General features: G+C 46.4%; 1 protein-coding gene across 1 annotated transcript in view; it reads left to right on the plus strand.

Annotated features, from left to right (window-relative positions):
• LARS2 (leucyl-tRNA synthetase 2, mitochondrial) overlaps positions 1-20,263 on the plus strand; it is a 268,511-nt gene that overhangs the window by 71,460 nt on the left and 176,788 nt on the right. The window contains exon 5 of the mRNA XM_040353150.1: positions 11,260-11,320. Within this exon, the coding sequence (XP_040209084.1) occupies positions 11,260-11,320 (61 nt within the window). The remainder of the gene's footprint in view (positions 1-11,259; positions 11,321-20,263) is intronic.

A 20,263-nucleotide genomic window follows, 5' to 3' on the forward strand; every position in this document is an offset into this window, starting at 1 on the left:
GTTGGTCCTTATGTGTGAAAGTAATATTGCTGCCTAGGGTTTAACTACAAGAGGGCACATGCTGACCTGAAGTGATATTTTATTCCCAGTTCATTTGCTAATAATCAACACATTTTATGGTCTGCCTCTGGTTTTCTCACTGGAGTGTTACTTTCCTAGATATCCTTCATCTGGGAAGGAAAATTTAATTCAACATACAATCATCACATGGCATGGATTAGATTGTACCATCTGTATGTGTCAATGCAAACTCTAGACCAATTTTCTTAATCCTTAAAGCATGACAGAGTATATTTCAAATACTGTTTAGATAATCGTTTTTTCCTTTTAATGTGGTTTACGTAACATGGCAGTTTGTAGTCTGCGGGGTTGTAAACATTTACACTTTGTGCTTTTAGATTAAAAGTAATTACTGTATATCTTACTGAAGATCTGTCAAAATTCTATTATTGTCTAGTATATTTACAGCCTTCAAGATTAAATATTCTGTTTGGGTAATTGCTGCTCTGGGTAAATTGTATTCTATTATATATGAAGTTGTGAGTTAAACTGTGAGTCATGTAGCCTTGCCATGAAAGCTGCAGCCTTCGAGAGCTACACACAAAGCATAGAACTGAATGCACCATCAAGTATTCTGTATAAATTGTAAATTATTTCTTCATACTTCTTTATTTTATTCCTTGCCAGCATTCCTGTAGCAAATCCCAAAGTGGACCACCCCCCTGATCTGCACAGGCTTCCTTCCATATGATCAAATTCAAGTCATAATTTGCCCATTTTGGGCAAATCTTTCCCATTCAGCTACTAAAACCAAGGGAGTGACAGACAAAGAGTTGAACTGACTTATGAGAACGGGGGAGGGATGTTCAGGTTAATCACAATATACCGTTGAGACCAAAGCGAAAACACCACAATGACAACTTTTCCCTTAGGGTCCGTACATATCTCCTCAATCACACAGGGAAAATTCTTGTGAACGAGAACCGAAACACCCCTAGCATAAGACGAGTATGTGGCATGGACTGCCCGCTGTATCCACAGTTTTTTTAAAGTCAGGATATTGCTGCCCGTGAGGTGGGTCTCCTGAAGGAGAATAAGCTGGGGGGAGTGAGATTTTAGATATTTGAATAGGAGGGCTCTCTTAAAGCGGAGGTCCGTTCAAAAAAAAAATTAAAAGTCAGCAGCTGTAGCTGCTGACTTTTAATTAGGACACTTACCCGTCCTAGTCGCCAGCGATGTCGGCCCCCGCCGAGGCCGATCCTTGATCCTGGCAGCTCCAAGCGCCGCCATCCAAAGTAAGGGAAACAGAAAGTGAAGCCATGCGGCTTCACTGCCCATTTCCTACTGCGCATGCACGAGCAGCGCGGCGCTTTGTAAATGGGCCAGCTGCTTTCTGGGATACACGCAGTTCCCAGAATGCAGCGCAACAGCTATTTAGGGTAAGTAAACATTTTTTTTTTGTTTTTTTTTTTTTTTTTTTTTTTTTAGATTTTTGGTGTAAAAAAAAAATTCAGGGTGGAACTCCACTTTAAATTTAGACTTAAGACCCCTGACGTTCCACGAAAGGAGGGTAAAGGAGTCAGGAATTTGATTAGCCATTAGGCATAAATGGTGTCAATAGGTATGGATATAGGGGAGGGCGTACCCAAACACAACCCAAGAGCAGCATAATCCATGATACATTGCACCAGGTACCGTCAGCACTTAAACACACTACAAACCGGTAACAGAAAGAGAAAAAAATAAAACTAAGACTAGAATTAAACAACCCAGGCACGAGGTGCCTTTCCTACTATATCCCATCCCCCTCTCGTAACAGGGGAGAGGGCCTGAGAATAGCTTGTACCCTAAACCAAAAACTTGAGATTGCAGTTGAACCCCCTAAACTCGAGGCACTACACGTCTGGTGCCTAGTCCAACCACCATGCAACAGGCAAGCCACCCCAGCTCGTGTGTAACCAATAACAGTGGGCCAGGGTGGGGGGACGTGTATCTCTACACAGCGAGAAGGGCTGGGCAGTCCAGAACGGGGTTGTAGTCCCTTCAGCCAATAGAGCACCCCCCCCCAAGAATGGAGAGCACCAGGTCTATCTCTTCTCAGAAAACACTAAACCGTGAGGGTCGAGTGCAAGTCACGTGTAGAAGTGCATTCGTGGTTGCTCCGGTATGTGCCGGAGGTGTGTAGGATGAATCAAACAAGGATACGTAAGATCCGTGCATCAGGTAGAAGTAGAGGCAGAAGCCTTTATCGTAGTGTGGTCAGCCAGTCGTCTGCATCCGCAGGGTTGTCAAAAAAAACGGGTTGCCCCTTTGTATTGTACCTGCAGGCGGCTGGGGTAAAGCATGTTGTATTTAATGTTTTTATCTCTGAGTCGTCTGCCAACATCATTGAAGGATTTCCTCTTCCTCTGCAAGTCGGCCGAGAAGTCGGGGAAAAGAAGCACAGGGGAGTTGCCGTATTTGAGATTGGGATTTTTCCGGACTTCAGAAAGAATCCTGTCCCTATAATTGAGGAAGCGGACCAGAAACGGCGGGGAAAATTCTCCGGGATGGCATGGCCAGGGGGCACCCGGTGGGCCCTTTCAACCACATAAGTTAGTGGGACATCCGTAAGGCCCAAGAGAGTTTTAAAGAGCTCCTCCGCAAATTCAGCAGGACGATCCCCCTCTTCTCTCTCAGGTAGACCCAGGACCCTAATATTGTTGCGCCTCAATCTGTTTTCAGCATCATCAGATTTTGCTACCAGGGACTGTACTGTGCGCTGCAACTCAGCGATGGAGGTGGCATGAGTACCGGCCCCTTACCACGTGATCAGCTGTCAGCCAATGACAGCTGATCACGTGATGTTAACAATGCTCAGTAATAGTTTTTTTTTCTCCTCGCGCTGACAGCGGCTCCTGCATAGGGGACATCAGTCCCCAGTGAAAGAGGCATGTCAGCCTCAGTGCACACCAATGCCCCCTGCCAGTGACCACCAGTGCCACCTATCGGTGCCCATCACTGCCACCTCTCAATGCCCACCAGTGGTGCCAGTCAATGCCTCATCAGTGCCACATAGCAGTGCTGCATATCAGTATCTCCTATCAGTGCCCATCACTGCCACCTATCAGTGCCACCTATCAATGCCACCGATTAGTGCCAATTCTCAGCGCCCACCAGTGCCACCTATCAATGATCTTCAGTACCACTTCTGTGTCCACCAATGCTGCCTATCAGGGCCCACCAGTGCCGCCTTATCGGTGCCCACCAGTGCCACCCATCAGTACAGCCTATCGGTGCCCATCAGTGCAGCCTCATGAGCGTACATCAATGAAGGAGAAAAATTACCCGTTTGCAAAATTTTATAACAAAATATAAAACGGCTTTGTATTTTTTTTTTTTAACAAAAAATAACCGCAGCGGTGATCAAATACCACTAAAAGAAAGCTCTATTTGTGGGAAAAAGAATTATAGAAATTTCATTTGGGTACAGTGTTGTATGACTGCGCAATTGTCATTCAAACAGTAAAAGCTGAAAATTGGTGGAAAAAGGAGACATGGAAAAGATGCCTGTTTTGTAAAGAATTTGCAATGTCTAAAAGACATCCTTGTTGAACAAAGGTGGCCACATAATCAAATCTATGTCCATTTTACATGGTGTTTTCGTGTACGAGTTCATCTCCAAATTACGTTTTTCTCCTCTGTAGACTTTTTTGCATATCTCACAAAGGCGTGACGCTTGTATATCATGGATCAGTGAAGCTACCAAAAATTGCAACTGGAAATAATTGCTTTTGTGTTAATGATTCTGAATAAATTATCTTCGTATTTGCTGAGTACCAGATTCAATCTCTTTCTTTGTTTTGTCGCTTTTTTACATAAGCTTGGTTTCAATTCAGTGAGCTAGGGAAGGGAGACGCTTAGTGTATACATAGCAAGCAATCTTTTCTGGGTGCAGATTGAGACATTTGTGATTGCCACGCTTATCTCTTTTCTTAACACAGAGATTGGTTTGAACAGGATTTGAATACAGAGTCAAAGGAACAATGAGATATGACTCATAGTTACAGGATACCTGCAATGCCTAGCTATTGTGGAGCAATGTGTACTTTGGACAGTCTGAAAATATCCAGCTATCACAGCCATTGTGTTTTTTTTGTTTTTTGTAGTACCTGCAGCATTTCATAAAGGATAAAGAAATTTCTTCCATGTTTCTGAGTAAAAATAATTGTGCTGAATAGATCTGGAGGAAAGATACCCCGGGAAACACTGTTTGTCCTGAAATATTGACTATTTAGTTTAAAGGAAACCTTTAATGAGAACAATAAATGTGTTATTTTAGCAGTCCTCGGAAATTACTAAGGCTTGGCCATACATTATACCAGGGCTTGAGCTTGACAAATTTGCTTTGAATATAGGAGCCAGCTAAAGTTAGGAGACAGTTTTTTTGTTTTGTTTTTTAACATTTTTTTACAATTAATAAACATTTTTTTTAACTTAACATTCAACTCAACTTCAAGTCCCCTATGTGGTGAATTTTTTTGTGACAGGTTCTCTTTAAAGAGACTCCCAGGGTCTAAAGGCCCTACATGTCTCCCATGTGCTTCACTGAATGTAATGCAATGCACATTGCTTCCTGTTCAATCACAAGCTGAAAGCGCAGAAAACACTGTTTGTTTGTGGCGGCTGGTGCTCAAATTTTGTTTTGGGGGGGCGCAAACCAGGGCCGGACTGGGAGTAAAAACCAGCACTGGAAAACATTTCATACCAGCCCCATAGCATTATTATACCAGCCCAACATCATAACGTCATTATTTTTTTGTTCATAAAAGAGAAAACCATACATTTTAAATAAACATTTAAAGAGTGTATTATATAAAGATAAGACAGATATGAAAGCACATAGGGCTAGGGAGATATATATATATATATATATATATATATATATATATATATATATATATATATGTTACACAGTGGAACCTCGGATTACAAGCATAATCCGTTCCAGGAGAATGCTCGTAATCCAAAGTGCTCACATATCAAAGTGAGTTTCCCCATTGAAGTTAATGGAAACGAAAATAATTTGTTCCGCATTGACTTCAATTGCATGCAATACCGCATGTGGCCAGAGGTAGGGGGCGCCGGAGAGCATCGGAGACACTCGGAAATGTCACTTGCCACTTGTCACCAGATTCAGCATGTCACTTGCCACCAGATTTAGTGTGTGACTTGCCACCCATCCCGTCACCAGATTCAGCGTGTCACTTGTCACTTGGACTGGGCGACAGCAAGGGGACTGGGCGACAGCAGGGGACTGGGCGACAGCAAGGGGACTGGGCGACAGCAAGGGGACTGGGTGACAGCAGGGGACTGGGTGACAGCAGGGGACTGGGCGACAGCAGGGGACTGGGCGACAGCAGGGGACTGGGCGACAGCAAGGGGACTGGGCGACAGCAAGGGGACTGGGCGACAGCAGGGGACTGGGTGACAGCAGGGGACTGGGTGACAGCAGGGGACTGGGTAACAGCAGGGTACTGGGTAACAGGGGACTGGGTGACAGCAGGGTACTGGGTAACAGGGGACTGGGTGACAGAGGGCTGGGTGACAGAGGGCTGGGTGACAGCAGGGGACTGGGTGACAGCAGGGGACTGGGTGACAGCAGGGGGCTGGGTGACAGCAGGGGGCTGGGTGACAGAGGGCTGGGTGACAGCAGGGGACTGGGTGACAGAGGGCTGGGTGACAGCAGGGGACTGGGTGACAGCAGGGGACTGGGTGACAGAGGACTGGGTGACAGCAGGGTACTGGGTAACAGGGGACTGGGTGACAGCAGGGTACTGGGTAACAGGGGACTGGGTGACAGAGGGCTGGGTGACAGAGGGCTGGGTGACAGAGGACTGGGTGACAGAGGACTGGGTGACAGCAGGGGACTGGGTGACAGAGGGCTGGGTGACAGAGGGCTGGGTGACAGCAGGGGACTGGGTGACAGCAGGGGACTGGGTAACAGGGGACTGGGTAACAGGGGACTGGGTTGCAGAGGACTGGGTGACAGGGGACTGGGTGACAGCAGGGGACTGGGTAACAGGGGACTGGGTGACAGAGGGCTGGGTGACAGAGGGCTGGGTGACAGCAGGGGACTGGGTGACAGCAGGGGACTGGGTGACAGCAGGGGACTGGGTAACAGAGGACTGGGTGACAGCAGGGGACTGGGTGACAGCAGGGGACTGGGTGACAGCAGGGGGCTGGGTGACAGCAGGGGGCTGGGTGACAGGGGACTGGTGACTGGGTGACAGGGGGCTGGGTGACAGAGGGCTGGGTGACAGGGGACTGGGTGACAGGGGACTGGGTGACAGAGGGCTGGGTGACAGAGGCCTGGGTGACAGAGGGCTGGGTGACAGGGGACTGGGTAGAGAGACATTATACAGTCCAGATTACAAGTTGCAGGGGCAGCAAAGGTGACAGAGAAAGGGGGTGCACCATGCAACCCCCTCTCTCTGTCACCTTTGCTGCCCCTGCAAATTGTAATCTGGACTGTATAATCTCTCTCACCATTGCATGGTCAACCCCCCCGCACCTACCTTTTCTGCCCCTGCTCCAAGGGTGGCCGGCGCCGTTCACTTCTTCTCCTCTGCGGCTCTGCCTTCACACGTGAAGAAACATAGTGGGCGGTGCTGGCGCCGCACGGGACGATGGGACGTTCGGTTCTCCTGCTCGGCTCCTCCCCTCCCTCAAACACGCTCCAGTCCACACACTTCACACAGCGGCGCGGGAAGGAGAGTGAAGCGGCGAGCATGGCGGCCGCAACCCGCCGGCCCGCCGCTGATTTTTAACCCGCCGCGGCCCACAGCTGAGCAGGTTAATTTGACGGAGAGCAGGCGGCCTACCGGGAATTTTCCCGGTATCCCGGTAGGCCAGTCCGGCCCTGGTGACAGGTCCTCTTTATGGAGAGATGTGGGGTCAATAAGACCATTAGATCGGTGAAAAAAATTCACCAATCTAATGTCGACAGCCGCGATTGCGGCTTTGTTTACTTCAGTGTACCGGGCGTGACATCATAACGTCGCGCCCGGACCTCTGACGGTCATAGAGATGACTGGTGACTGGTCACCAGTCATCTCTATGCTTTCCCAATGAACGCCAGCCGATTCTTTCTCCGGGCCCCCGATGGCACGGGAGAGCCCGGAGAAGCACCGGATGACGGCGGGAGGGGGGGATGTCCCCTCCCGCCGCCTATAAGAACGATCAAGCGGCGGAACCGCCGCTATGATCATTCTTATGTTGCACAGAATCGCCGGCTGAAGATGGTGATATCTGAATGATGCCTCTAGCTGCAGGCATCATTCAGATATCACCGCGCAAAGCCGAGGACGTCCATCTCAAGTGGTTAAAAGGTAGGTGCAGAGAGGGGGGGGGGTTGACCATGGAATGGTGAGAGAGAGAGAGAGAGAGATTATACAGATTACAATTTGCAGGGGCAGAAAGGGTAGGTGCAGAGGGGGGGGGTTGACCATGCAATGGTGAGAGAGATTATACAGTCCAGATTACAATTTGCAGGGGCAGAAAAGGTGACAGAGAAAGGGGGGTGCAACCCCCCTCTCTCTCTGTCACCTTTGCTGCCCCTGCAAATTGTAATCTGTATAATCTCTCTCACCATTGCATGGTCAACCCCCCCCCCCCCCTAGACTGTTCAGACCATTTAGATTTTCCCAGGGCAGCAAAGGTAGGTAGGTGGCACTGGCAGAGAGAGGAGGGGGGGCCCGGGGGGTGCACCGTTATATGGCGAGAGAGTCGAGAGAGATACAGCAGGATTTCTAATCTTTTTTTTCTCACCTCGCCCGCGCGTTATCTTCTTCTCCTCTGCGGCTGAAGACAGACACGTGAGTCACTGGGCGGTGCTGGCGCCGCACGGGAAGAAGGAAGAACTTCTGACCTTCGTTCTTCTCCTGCTCGGCTCCTCCCCTCCCTCAGACCACGTGACACGATCGCTCCAACTCCAAGGGCAAAGACAGTCCACACAGCCGCGAAAGAGCAGCGGCGAGCATGGCGGCCGCAAATCGCCGGCGGCCGGCCGCCGCTGCTTCTAAAAGCATACACTGACTATGTCACATCATGTGAGTGAGGTGAGAGGACATTACCAACCAGTCACTGGAGAGGGCAATTGAAAAGTGCGGCCGCGATGTCATGGCGGCCGCCGCCGTGGCCCGGCCACACAGGCAGCTAAACTGGTTGGTTTTTAACAGACAGCAGGCAGCCTACCGGGAATTTTCCCGCTATCCCGGTAGGCCAGTCCGGCCCTGGCGCAAACAAACTAAAAAAAAAAACATCAATTGCCGCCACTTTGCCCATTAAGCGCTGCCAGTTTGTCGCCCCAATTGCAGCCAGTTTGTCGCCCCAATTGCAGCCAGTTTGTGCCCCTCAATTGCAGCCAGTTTGTGCCCCTCAATTGCAGCCAGTTTCCCCCCAGCCCAGCACTTACCTTCCTCGGGTCAACGCTGTCCTCTCCACGATCCCTTGATGTCTTCTCCCGCCCTCGATGTCGCTTCAGTCAATCAGGTGACCGGTAACCAGACCCGGTGCACCTGATTGGCTGAGAGGCGGGTCAGTGTTAGGGAAGCGATTCCCCAACACATCACTGTTTAACCAGGGAACGCACAGCATGTGCGCCCTCTGGTTAACCATTTGAAAGCCGATTAGAGCCTGCAGGCTCTAATCGGGAAGCCTATTGGAGCATCTCGCTCTAATCAGGCACTTCCAAAACATGCCCACCACTGTTATTCAGATGGCCGGCGCTCAACAGGGGGCTGGACATCTGAATAGTGGGCAGCGGCAACAATACATAGATTCATGCAATGCATGAATCTATGTATTGTTGATTGATGGGTGCAGGAGAGGGGGGGCGGCGCTCCTGTGCCCACTATGGACGCACCACCACTGACCAGAATGGTGGGAGAGGAGGCAATCAGAGCAGTGGGGGAATGTCAGAGAAAGAGGCCAGAAGATCTAGGAGCAGCAGGGGAGGCAAAGGAAACAGGGCAGAGCAGCAGTGTGTGTGTGTGTGGGGGGGGGGGGGGCATGAGCTTATGATAGAAGGGGGAATGCAATCGATGTAAGGCTTACTGAGCTAGCCAGCTAGAAGCAGTCCTGTGCCACCGTAGGCCTTACAAAACTGGTAGCAAAAGTATTAAGCCATTGTCTAGATATAATAGTTTGAGCAGAAAAGCTTATGTTTTTTTGCCATGGAAGAGAACATTTTGTGAATAAATATCAATATTTTATCTAAATCCAGTTCCCCTGGGAAGTGTTCATACTTTTCTTTTAATTATTTTGCCGGTTTGTACCCTAAAAAAAGCACCAGGCAGTTTCTTTTTTGTTTTTTATACTCATACTTACCTAGATGGATGCAGCCTCCAGGCATCCCTGCACTGAGAACCAAGCCACCAAACATCACCGATGGCTCGGTTCTCACTCCTCCCCAAGTGGAGAGATGCTGCCTGTCAGTCTGCTTCTTTCCTGCTCTGTTCCTCCATGCTCATTGGAACGCTGAGCTGTGAAGGGGCGGGGTGTGCGACCGTCTCAGCAGCTCGCTGAGACGGCCATCAGTCAAGGCAGCTGACGAATCCAGACTTTGGAAGTCAGGATGACGTGCTGCTTTGACTGATTGCTGTGACGTCTGCGGAGAGTGGACATCAGACCTTCAGCCTAAAAAGCTCAGCTGGACTTCACCTTTTAAAGAAAGTTTTTATAACCGGAAAAACACAAAGACAACCCTCCACACAGGGCAAAAGACAAAGGGTAAAAAAAAAAAAAAGACTAGAAGAAATAAAAATACAAAATACACAATATTTAGACCCGAGCAAAAGATGTACCTAAATCATCCATACAGATATCATAGGTGTATTTGCTATGAACCTTTTGTAAGTCATATGGGGTTCTAAGATAAAGGAGGAAGCATATATTCCCTCTATTGGGCTCAAAAAGCATTACATTTATACATAGATTTTCTCAAATAATAAGTATGTATAAGTATTCTCTAAGGGGGCACTAAATGGAAATGTTGGTGCTGAAACCGAAAATTCAGCATGCACTTGGCCGAAACCGAAAATGACGGTTTAACAAACAAAAAAAAAAGATTTATATATTAAATTATATTTTATACGAATATTTAATTCATATCATGAATTTTATTGTCGGACATTATTGGCGCAAGAAAAATACATCTCTTTAAACTCTATGTATGTCCTCACACTGGTCCATTGTTCTTTTGTTTTGGTGTTAAAAACCAGAACAAGTTTCCAGTAGGGCTTTGCCCTCATCAGAGTAAACAAACATCTTCCAGTAGAAGAAGCATGTTTCGGTATATTGTTCCAGATGGTTCTGTGCAGTAAGGACTAAATCTTGGAGCTTGTTAATTTCATCCGCCTTGTGGCAGCCCATTTTTAATAAAAGGAAAAACATAAGGTTTCCCATGCAGGGGGTTTTCAGCTTCACACAAAACAGTGTTCAGCGAAAATGCCGAGCCACCTGGCTCTCTTGTCCGCAGCACTGCTGCTCTGTCCAGTCTCCCAGACCATGGGCTCCTTAGGCTCACTCAGCCTATGCTTGCAGCCACTCACTGCATGGGCCCCACTCCTGGCCTCTAGGTAGGGTTCTTCCAGCACCTCAGGCTTTCTCACCTCACAGAAATGCAGGACGTCCTCCAGCCCCGCCTATGGACTCGCTAGTCACCTCAGCTTTCTTGGTCTCTCTGGACCCATGTAGCTGTCCTGACTTTCCTAGTCCTAGGGGCAAGAAGTCCCCTCAGCATAGGGTCTTGTCCCCCAAGAAAGGACAGGGTCCTGGCTGGAGCACACCGCTATCTCCACACAAGTCTTGTGTCCAAATGGCACCAGCTGCACTGAGTTATGCTCAGATCGGGCTTGATGATCCTGCCCACCGGTGCACTCGCACAGGCTTTAGGCATCTAACAAAGCCCAGACACAGGACTGAAGGTTTTGTCCCACCCAAGATGCTTTGGAACCTTCAAACCCCAATCTGTAACTACCAAATCCAGAGAAAACTTAAGACATAGTTTTCACTGTGTCATTTCTATCCTTATAACCTATATTCACATAATGGCAGAGCCCCACACCGTCACAACTTGTAAATTTCTCTTTTTTTAGCCCCACAGGGCTTGTATTTTATACTGTTAGGGGTAAATGAAAATGTCTGTTAATTATTTTACAGTTATAAGTTAAACCACCCACCTGTGACCTACTCGTGTTGTTTATTTGTCTTTTGCAGTAATATTGAACACATGAGGCAACAGCTTGAAAAAATAGGCCTGTCGTTTAGCTGGGATAGGGTAAGTGAATTTGTTTATCTATCTCATCCTCATGTTAAAATTACCTGCGATGTAAATGGGCTGCCCACATTAGTTTTTTTTTTTTAAATACAGCATACCTGTGTGTATCTGCCCTTTTGCTGTATGTTCTCTGTTCTGTACATGCTTTGTACACTCTGTGCTGTTTGTGCTCATGCTATATATAGTGTGAGTGTGTGTGTTTTGTATGCTGTATATCAGTGGTCATCAACCCTGTCCTGCAGGGCCCACTAACAGGCCAAATTTGCAAGAAAACCGAAATACATCACAGGTGTTATCATTTGCTGCTCAGTGATTGCAGTATGAGGCTGGGTTCACACTACTACACTACTTTCATCCTACTTTGCTCTGCTACATTGGTCCTACATTTATCCTACATTGGTCCTACATCCATCCTACTTTCATGAACAGGATACTACTTTGGTCCGACTTCAATGATATTCAATGGGCCTGAAGTAGGATCAATGTAGGACCAAAAGTAGTACAGGGAGCATTTTCAAAGTCGGACCGACTTGTGTAGGACGCTACAAGACGCTCTCATAGGGAAACATTGAACACAGAGCAAAGTAGGATGAAAGTAGTGTAGTAGTGTGAACCCAGCCTGAGGCTGGGTTCACACTTTGTCCGACAAACGCTCCTACATTGGGAGCTCATGTCGCATGACGTGTGAAAATCAATGTTTCCCTATGAGAGCCGTCTTAACTGGTCCTACACAAGTCGGTCCGACTTTGAAAATGATTCCTGTACTACTTTGGTCTGACATTGATCCTACTTTAGCCCATTGAATATCATTGAAGTCGGACCAAAGTAGGAGCCTTGTCCTTACCATCCGACTTTTGACATCCGACATGTGATTACAGCAGCAGTAAAAGGAATTTATCTCACTCTGGGATTGTTTTGATTGGTCAAAGAACAAGTCAGACTATCACAAAGTCGGATCAAAGTAGTATCCTGTTCATGGATGTAGGACCAATGTAGGATCAATGTAGGACAGATGTCACAGAGCAAAGTAGGATGAAAGTAGTACTGCTGTCCTGTAGTATAGTGTGAACCCAGCCTTATAGTCTGCATTCTTCCCAAGGTAATACATAAAACCTGGCCTGTTAGTGGGCCCTGAGGACAGGGTTGATGACCACTGCTGTATATTTTATGTGCTGTGTATCTGATTTGTGTTGTTTATACTGTATATACTGTGTAGGCAATGAGTGATGTGTAAGCTGTACAAGGGCCTACTGCCTTCACTTCCATTGTGTGCAGTTGCTCCAGAGTCACCCCGTTGATCCCCGCTGAGCCGGTGAATGACAGGTCCGTCTCTGCTCACACATGGACCTGTCAGAGCTCCGTTCTCCTCTATGGGGGATCAGATGAAAACAGCCTTTCCGTTTTCATCCGATCCGATCTGCCAGACAGATGGAAAATAGGGTTTCCATCCTTCTGGATTCAGCAGATCGGAGCGGATCGGATGTCAGCGGATATGTCCCCGCTCCATAGACCTGCATGGAGCGTTCGTTCAGGTCCGCCTAAAAAACTGAACGGTCTGCCTGTATGAAAGGGGTCTTAGGCTTCATGTACATGGGACGTTTTTACAACCTCTCCTGAACGATTTAACTTGACAGATAACTAACCGACATTTAAAAACGTCAGTTTTGTTTGCCTTTAGCAGCGTTTTGCTTTTAGAAAGCATTTTTTAAAAATGGGCAAAAATTTAAAATTCCTGTAAACGAAACGTGGCTAAGCGGGAGTTACTGCATTTAGTTGCGTTTTGGCGCTTGAAATGCCTGTAAACTCAGCTTCTGAACTCATTTTTTTGCGTTCCAAATAATGCCTCTAAACTCAATTGTCTAGACACTACTGTAAACGGTAAGATAACATAGAGGAGGGTTCAGGAGCAGTTAGAAAAACACCAAACTGCTCCTAAACGTCAGTTTACCAGCAGCAGTGTAAATGAGGCCTTAGGGCAGAGGATCTAATATCTTCCTATAGCTGAGTAATACCAAGGCATTACAGTATTTTTTCTTGGTTATAACACTCAAGTCAAATACTCGGTGTAGTTGCTTTAACGGTGAAGAGGCTATATTATTATTGTTGTCATCAATTTTGCAGTCAAGGAAATGGCAGATATCCAAGACCTGGGACATTGTGTCTGACAGGCTAATCTAATGTACCCTTCGAACATCTGTTCCTTGTATTATTGAACTTAGGCTCACCTAACCTCAAGGTTGAAAACTTTAGGCTTGTATAGTACTTAACAAAATAGATTTCTGTATTTCGCAGCAGATAGCTAGTAAAGTTAATAAACATTTTTGAGATATTTTTACTGTGCATTGAATTTCCTGCTTTCTTTGTGGTGTCAAACAGTTTTATCAGCGCCCAGTTTTACTTCCGCGAGCAACAGAATACCTCCCCCATGTTATGGAGATGAGGAGACTAGAAGTGTTCTGTAGTTCAAATCAGGAGCCAGCAGCCTAGGTGGCAAAAATACTTCCCTGTTGATTAAGTAAGGTGTTACTGGCAGGATTGCTAGGTAAAAATATGGGAAAAATAAGCTTGAAAAAGACAAATAATGCTGCCACCACAGCTAAAGACTGGTAAGCTGCTATATTATATTTTTGGGGGGTAGATTTTGAAGTTATTAAAGAATGGCATGTAATTGGCCTAACATAAATAAACTAATGCAACCACATCATCTACAGCAGTGGTTCTCAAATCCTGTCCTCAGGACCAGGGCCATCTTAATAGCATCATGGGCCCCTGGGCAAAATAATGCTCTGGGGCCCCTACAATGGAGACAACACAGGTAAACAGACATCGAGTAGGTAGGAGGCAGACAAGCAGAGCTTCCCCTTTTGGGTGGTGGTCCACATTAACTACATGAACAATCATTCTGTATTCTACATACATAAAGTAACAATGCTGTCCTGTGCATATAATATATCTGCTAGATTGATGTCTCCCCAGCACTATGGCCCCTCTACACCCCAGATATCCCCCCAGCACTCTGACCCCTCTACACCCCAGATATCCCCCAGCACTCTGACCCCTCTACACCCCAGATATCCCCCCATCACTCTAACCCCTCTACACCCCAGATATCCCCCCAGCACTCTGACCCCTCTACACCCCAGATATCCCCCCAGCACTCTGACCCCTCTACACCCCAGATATCCCCCAGCACTCTGACCCCTCTACACCCCAGATATCCCCCATCACTCTGACCCATCTACACCCCAGATATCCCCCCATCACTCTAACCCCTCTACACCCCAGATATCCCCCCAGCACTCTGACCCCTCTACACCTCAGTTATCTCCCCAGCATTCTGACCCCTCTTCACCCCAGATATCCCCCCAGCACTCTGAGCCCTCTATGCCCCAGATATCCCCCCCAGTACTCTGACCCCTCTACACCCTAGATATCCCCCAGCATTCTGACTCCTCTACACCCCAGATATCCCCCAGCACTGTTACCATATACCATAAGATACCCCTTGTATTGTGACCCCTGATACCCCCTACACTGTGGCCTCTCTACATCCCTTATACCTCTAGCACTATATCCACCCAAGCTACCCCAAGCATTGCTACCACCTATACACCCCAGATCCCCCCTCAGCATTGTTTTCCCCCATACACCCTTGATATCCCCCAGCACAATTAATCCATCCATGTAGTACACCCTTTTCCAGTGGAGATACAGTGCATGTAAACTTTTGGCTATGTGCCCACGTCCAGTACTGGACTCGCCTATACCAATCAAGCAGGCAGAAGGAGGGAGCATCCCTCCGGGCATTCCAAGTTCTTCGGTGCAAACAGTGCTGGACAGCTGGGCTTACCATGACACCATCCACAATGCCACTTCCGCAGGTGGGCTCTCAGTGCTGCCGACTCAGCAGCTCCCATTTCAGCTCCTACCCCGCAGCCTTCAAGTCACAAGCATTCAAGCTGCATGGGACGGGGTCAGAGCATCACTGGCGCTCCGCCCTGCCCCTTCCTGCTGGCTGTAAAATAATAGGTATCTTTCTGCACAGCACTGCCAGCCTGTCTCCCATGTGTATCCATCACTCTCAGTGCCATCATGGTGCCCCCCAATTTTGGGGCAGCGTGGGCTCAAGGACCAGCTGCTTTGGGGAAAATGTAGGGGCCCCTGGGCAGTACCCAGGTGTGCCCACTCATTAAGACAGCCCTGCTCAGGACCCACCAACAGGTCAGATTTTAAGATTCTAGAATACTGCAATCACTGAGTAGCAAATAATATCACCTGGGATGTATTTCAGTTATCTTGCAAACCTGGCCTGTTAGTCCCCTTTCACACGAACGGACCGTTCAGGTCCGCCTGTCAGTTTTGACGGCAGACCTGAATGGCCGCTCCATGCAGTCCTATGGAGCGTCGGATGTCAGTGGAGACATGTCCGCTGACATCCGACCCAATCGGATCAGCCAAAATCAGACGTATGGCGATACGTCCATATCCATCCATGGCGTATCGGATCGGGTGAGATCTGATGAAAACGAGCATGCTGTCGGTTTTCATCAGATCGCTCCATAGGAATCAGCGGCGCTGCACAAGCCCCTCCCTGCTCAGTGAGCAGAGAGGAGCTTGTCATCCGCCAGCTCGGCTCATCCCTTGCTACACTGTCTCATAGGGAAACATGCACAGCTGAGGGCTTTAGTCACCTGTTGTGTGCTGGGAGGAGGGGGACAGAGCCATATCCTGAGATTGCTTTGTGCGGGCATAGACTTTTCAGAATTGACTCTTGCAGATAGACAAATAAGGAGACTGCAGACAGAAATCACACTCCGTGTTTTGGATCAAGGCAAGTGTGCACTATAGAGGGGATATGCTTTGTTCATTTTTCATTTCAAAAGTTTACAACAGCCTTAAGAGTACACCTAAGAACCTTATCCCTGTCCGGATGGTGGAAAAGGCAGGAAAAACAGCCGTGCTTGAGAGATTGAAAATGCAAAACTATTGATTGCCTGTCGAAGCTAAATAAGAGCTTGCAGCTTCTTGCATATATTGATTAGAAAGAACTGTGCTGTTGATACATGTTATAGCTGTGGGGATCTTGTCGACGTGCATTGTCCAACACATTTCTAATCAAGCAATCAGATGCTATGGGGTTGATTAACTCAAACTGGAGAGTAGAAAATCTGGTGCAGCGCTGCATTAAAACCAATCGGGTTCCATTTTTTTTTTGTGTCAAAGCTTAAAGCGGAGGTTCACCCTAAAAACATGTATATAACATTACATTCTGCATACTTCCAGCATTTACAGTATGCTGTTTTTTTTGCTGTACATACCGTATTATTGCTATTTTCCACCCGGCTTCCGGGTGCTCACTCCTGTGGGAGTAGGCGTTCCTATGCAGAGGCGCAGTGTCATGTGGGACTTCGCCCAGATGATTGACGTCTTGAGAAAAACTTCCCTTCGGCGGATAAGGCGCGTCACGAGTTTCCAAAAGTAGCCGAACTGCGAGTCGGCTCTATACGGTGCCTGCGCAGTCAGCTCTACACGGCACCTAGTCGGTGTGCAGGCGCCGTATAGAGCCGACTCGCAGTTCGGCTACTTTCGGAAACTTGTGACGCGCCTTATCCGTCGCGGGCAAGTTTTTCTCAAGACGTCAATCATCTGGGCGAAGTCCCACATGACACTGCGCCTCTGCATAGGAACGCCTACTCCCGCGGGAGTGAGCACCCGGAAGCCGGGTGGAAAATAGCAATAATACGGTATGTACAGCAAAAAAAAAAAAAAAAAACACCATACTGTAAATGCTGGAAGTATGCAGAATGTAATGTTATATACATGTTTTTAGGGTGAACCTCAGCTTTTATTGAACCAACTGAAGTTAGAAGCTGATTGGTTTCTGTACAGGGCTGCACCAAATTTTGCACTCTCCAGTTTTAGAAAATCAACCCTATTGTGTGTGAGAGGCTTAGGAGTAAACTCGTATTTTATGGGTTAAACATTCAGACTGTAACTTTTTCCCCCTAAATCTCTTTACTTGGCAACACTCTTGCAGAAAGTGTCATTATCGTCCTCTGTGAATGTCACTGCCTACAATAGATCTGCAAGTGTGTAGGAAGTACATCTCGCAAACTAGCAATTCCTCTAGCACAGCGTGATATCGGTAACATTCGAGTCACTCATACAATGCCATTGTATCTCAATGCTGTCTCTGCTGTTTACTTTATATGACAGTAACACCAAGCAGAATCAGCTTATTGTATTCTCGCAGGAGCTTGCGGACTGGAACATACTGTCAGTACAAAAGAATTTTCCTGTTAAGTGTTCACATTACATTATGTGCCTGCCACTCGAAAATCTCCTGTCACAAATTGCAAGGAGAGATACAGTTATCAGTATGCATGTAAAGTGGTTGTCAGTCTAACCTGGAGCATGGAAATGTGTGCCGGTGATTTGTAAATAAGCAACAAGACCATTGTCAAACAGAGCAGATTTGATTATGCTCATTCCTCCTAGATCAGCATTGACAAAAGTTTTTCTTAGACATATATATATATGCAAATGCACATCTATGCACAATATACATTAGATTGCACTTGAAATGGGAAATTACATTTAGTATTTTCCATTTCAATATATTGTATTAAATAGATCAGCATAAGTGGAATTATGATAGATCAAAGAAGCTTCGAAAGGAAAACATAATTTTTTGTAAGGTCATTTTTGGATTAGAGTGCCAACAACATGTTGAATTGACAAATTTTGCTATTTGGCTTTGGATTTATAATTTTTTTTTTTTAAGATAGCAGATAACTGAAATGGTACTTTTACAAGCTTTTTTTTTTATATTATAAGAAAATGATTTTGGATGATGTTTATGCATCTGTGCTTCTCCCCTACCCATTTGTAGCACCATCCATATATAACCGAGGTGGGAAACAGGGCTAAGCTTTCCATTACCATACATTTTTCTATCCGTGATGGATGGATGTCGGACCAATGTAGGACTGATTGCGCAGAGCAAAGTAGGATGAAAGTCGTACTACTGTCGTGTAGTATAGTGTGAACCCAGACTAAGACAGATTAGCCAGCAATTAATTGGAAGCTTTACACTGTACAGGATTTACAGCAACTTCCTTCAAAAGCCAGCAGAAAAGTAACAACAGACGGACACTCCCTCCTACCATTAAAAATGCCATCTTTATTGTATTTCTGTTATGGTACTCAGAATCCCTGCCAGGACTTTCAATGGTACTCGCAAATCCAGCTGGGACTTTTATGGCGCGTAAAGATGATCGGACATTCCGACAACAAAACCGTGGATTTTTTTCCGATTGACGTGGTTCAAACTTGTCTTGCATACACACGGTCACACAAATGTTGTCGGAAATTGCGAAAATCAAGAACGCGTGACGTACGACGAGACGAAAAAAATGAAGTTCAATAGCCAGTGCGGCTCTTCTGCTTGATTCCGAGCATGCGTGGAATTTTGTGCGTCGGAATTCTGTACACACCGTCGGAATTTCCGACAACAAGTTTTGTTGTCGGAAAATTTGAGAACCAGCTCTCAAATTTTTGTTGTTGGAAATTTCCGACAGCAAATGTCCGATGGAGCCTACATATGCTCGGAATTTCTGACAACAAGCTCCCATCGAACATTTGTTGTCGGGAATTCCGAGCGTGTGTATGCGGCATAAGGGTTTCCCAGAAATGACACTGGGGGGGGCTAATTTATGAAAGGCAAATCCACTTTGCTCTACAAGTGCACTGCACGTACACTTGAAAGTGCAATCACTGTAGATTTGAGGGGAAGCTCTGAAATAAGGGGAAGATCTGCTGATTTTATCATCCAATCATGTGCAGGCTAAAATGCTGTTTTTTATTTTCTTTGCATGTCCCCATCAGATCTACAGTGACTGCACTTCCAAGTGCACTTGCAGTGCAAAGTGGATTTGCCTTTTGTAAATAACCCCCTGGGTGTTTCGTTGACCAAAAGTTTATTATAGTTTCAGCCTTTGAACTGGTTAGTGCTGTGTCCTATCGCCAGCTAACCATTGTGCAAAGAGCTGTGATACTTACCTGTGAGATTGCATGACCGTTGTCGGCCAGGATTGACCCGACTACTCTGATTGCTACCTTCTTTGACCACTGCTTGAACCTGACTAGTTTTGTTTGCCACCTGCCAAGACCTTATGATCTGACCTGCGATACTTAGGGCCATGACTTGGTGACAGTATGCAGTAAAGTAAACATAGACCTCCAGGGTCTCTGGCCCATCCCTAGTTTTAAGAGCACTGGTGAAGACTGTTGCTTAGATCCTTTTTGAGCCCACATCACCTACCAGGGGGCACCTGTTTTACAGATAAACTGCAAGGATGGTTACATGTTTCAAACGCTTAGTCATAGCATATAAATATATCCAATCAATGGGAAATATACATAGGGTCAATAAATAATTACAGTACTTCTACCTCTAAGGTCTAGGCCAAGCCATAATAACCCAAATCTATGATTCAGGTATTACATTCTGTCTATGTACTCATGGGAGTGGGTAGATATACTTTTGCTTCCTGTCCTGAGAAATGTCAAATAAATTTGAAGTGAGAGGAAAGCTCTAAAATTAGGACAGCAAAAAAAAAAAAAAAAGATAGACTGAGTTCACATTTTTATGTACAAAAATATAAGGGCTGCGTGTATGATAGGAGAAAAGCTCAAACGATCATGACAAAAAATTATCATATTACATCAAATAAAGAAAGAGCAATATGCATATGTACAGTATATGTAAATCTCATAGGTTTCTGCCCACCTGAAGATTGGAGAGAACAATTTTAAAGACAGCAGCACAATCAAGAGAAAATAAATCTTCAAAAGGAAGAAAAAAAAAAATGAACACATAATTTAAAGTGGAGGTTCACCCAAAAAATAAATTTTTAACATTAGATTGAGGCTATTTAAGGG

Source organism: Rana temporaria, chromosome 5 (assembly GCF_905171775.1).
Source record: "Rana temporaria chromosome 5, aRanTem1.1, whole genome shotgun sequence".
Taxonomy (NCBI): domain Eukaryota; kingdom Metazoa; phylum Chordata; class Amphibia; order Anura; family Ranidae; genus Rana; species Rana temporaria.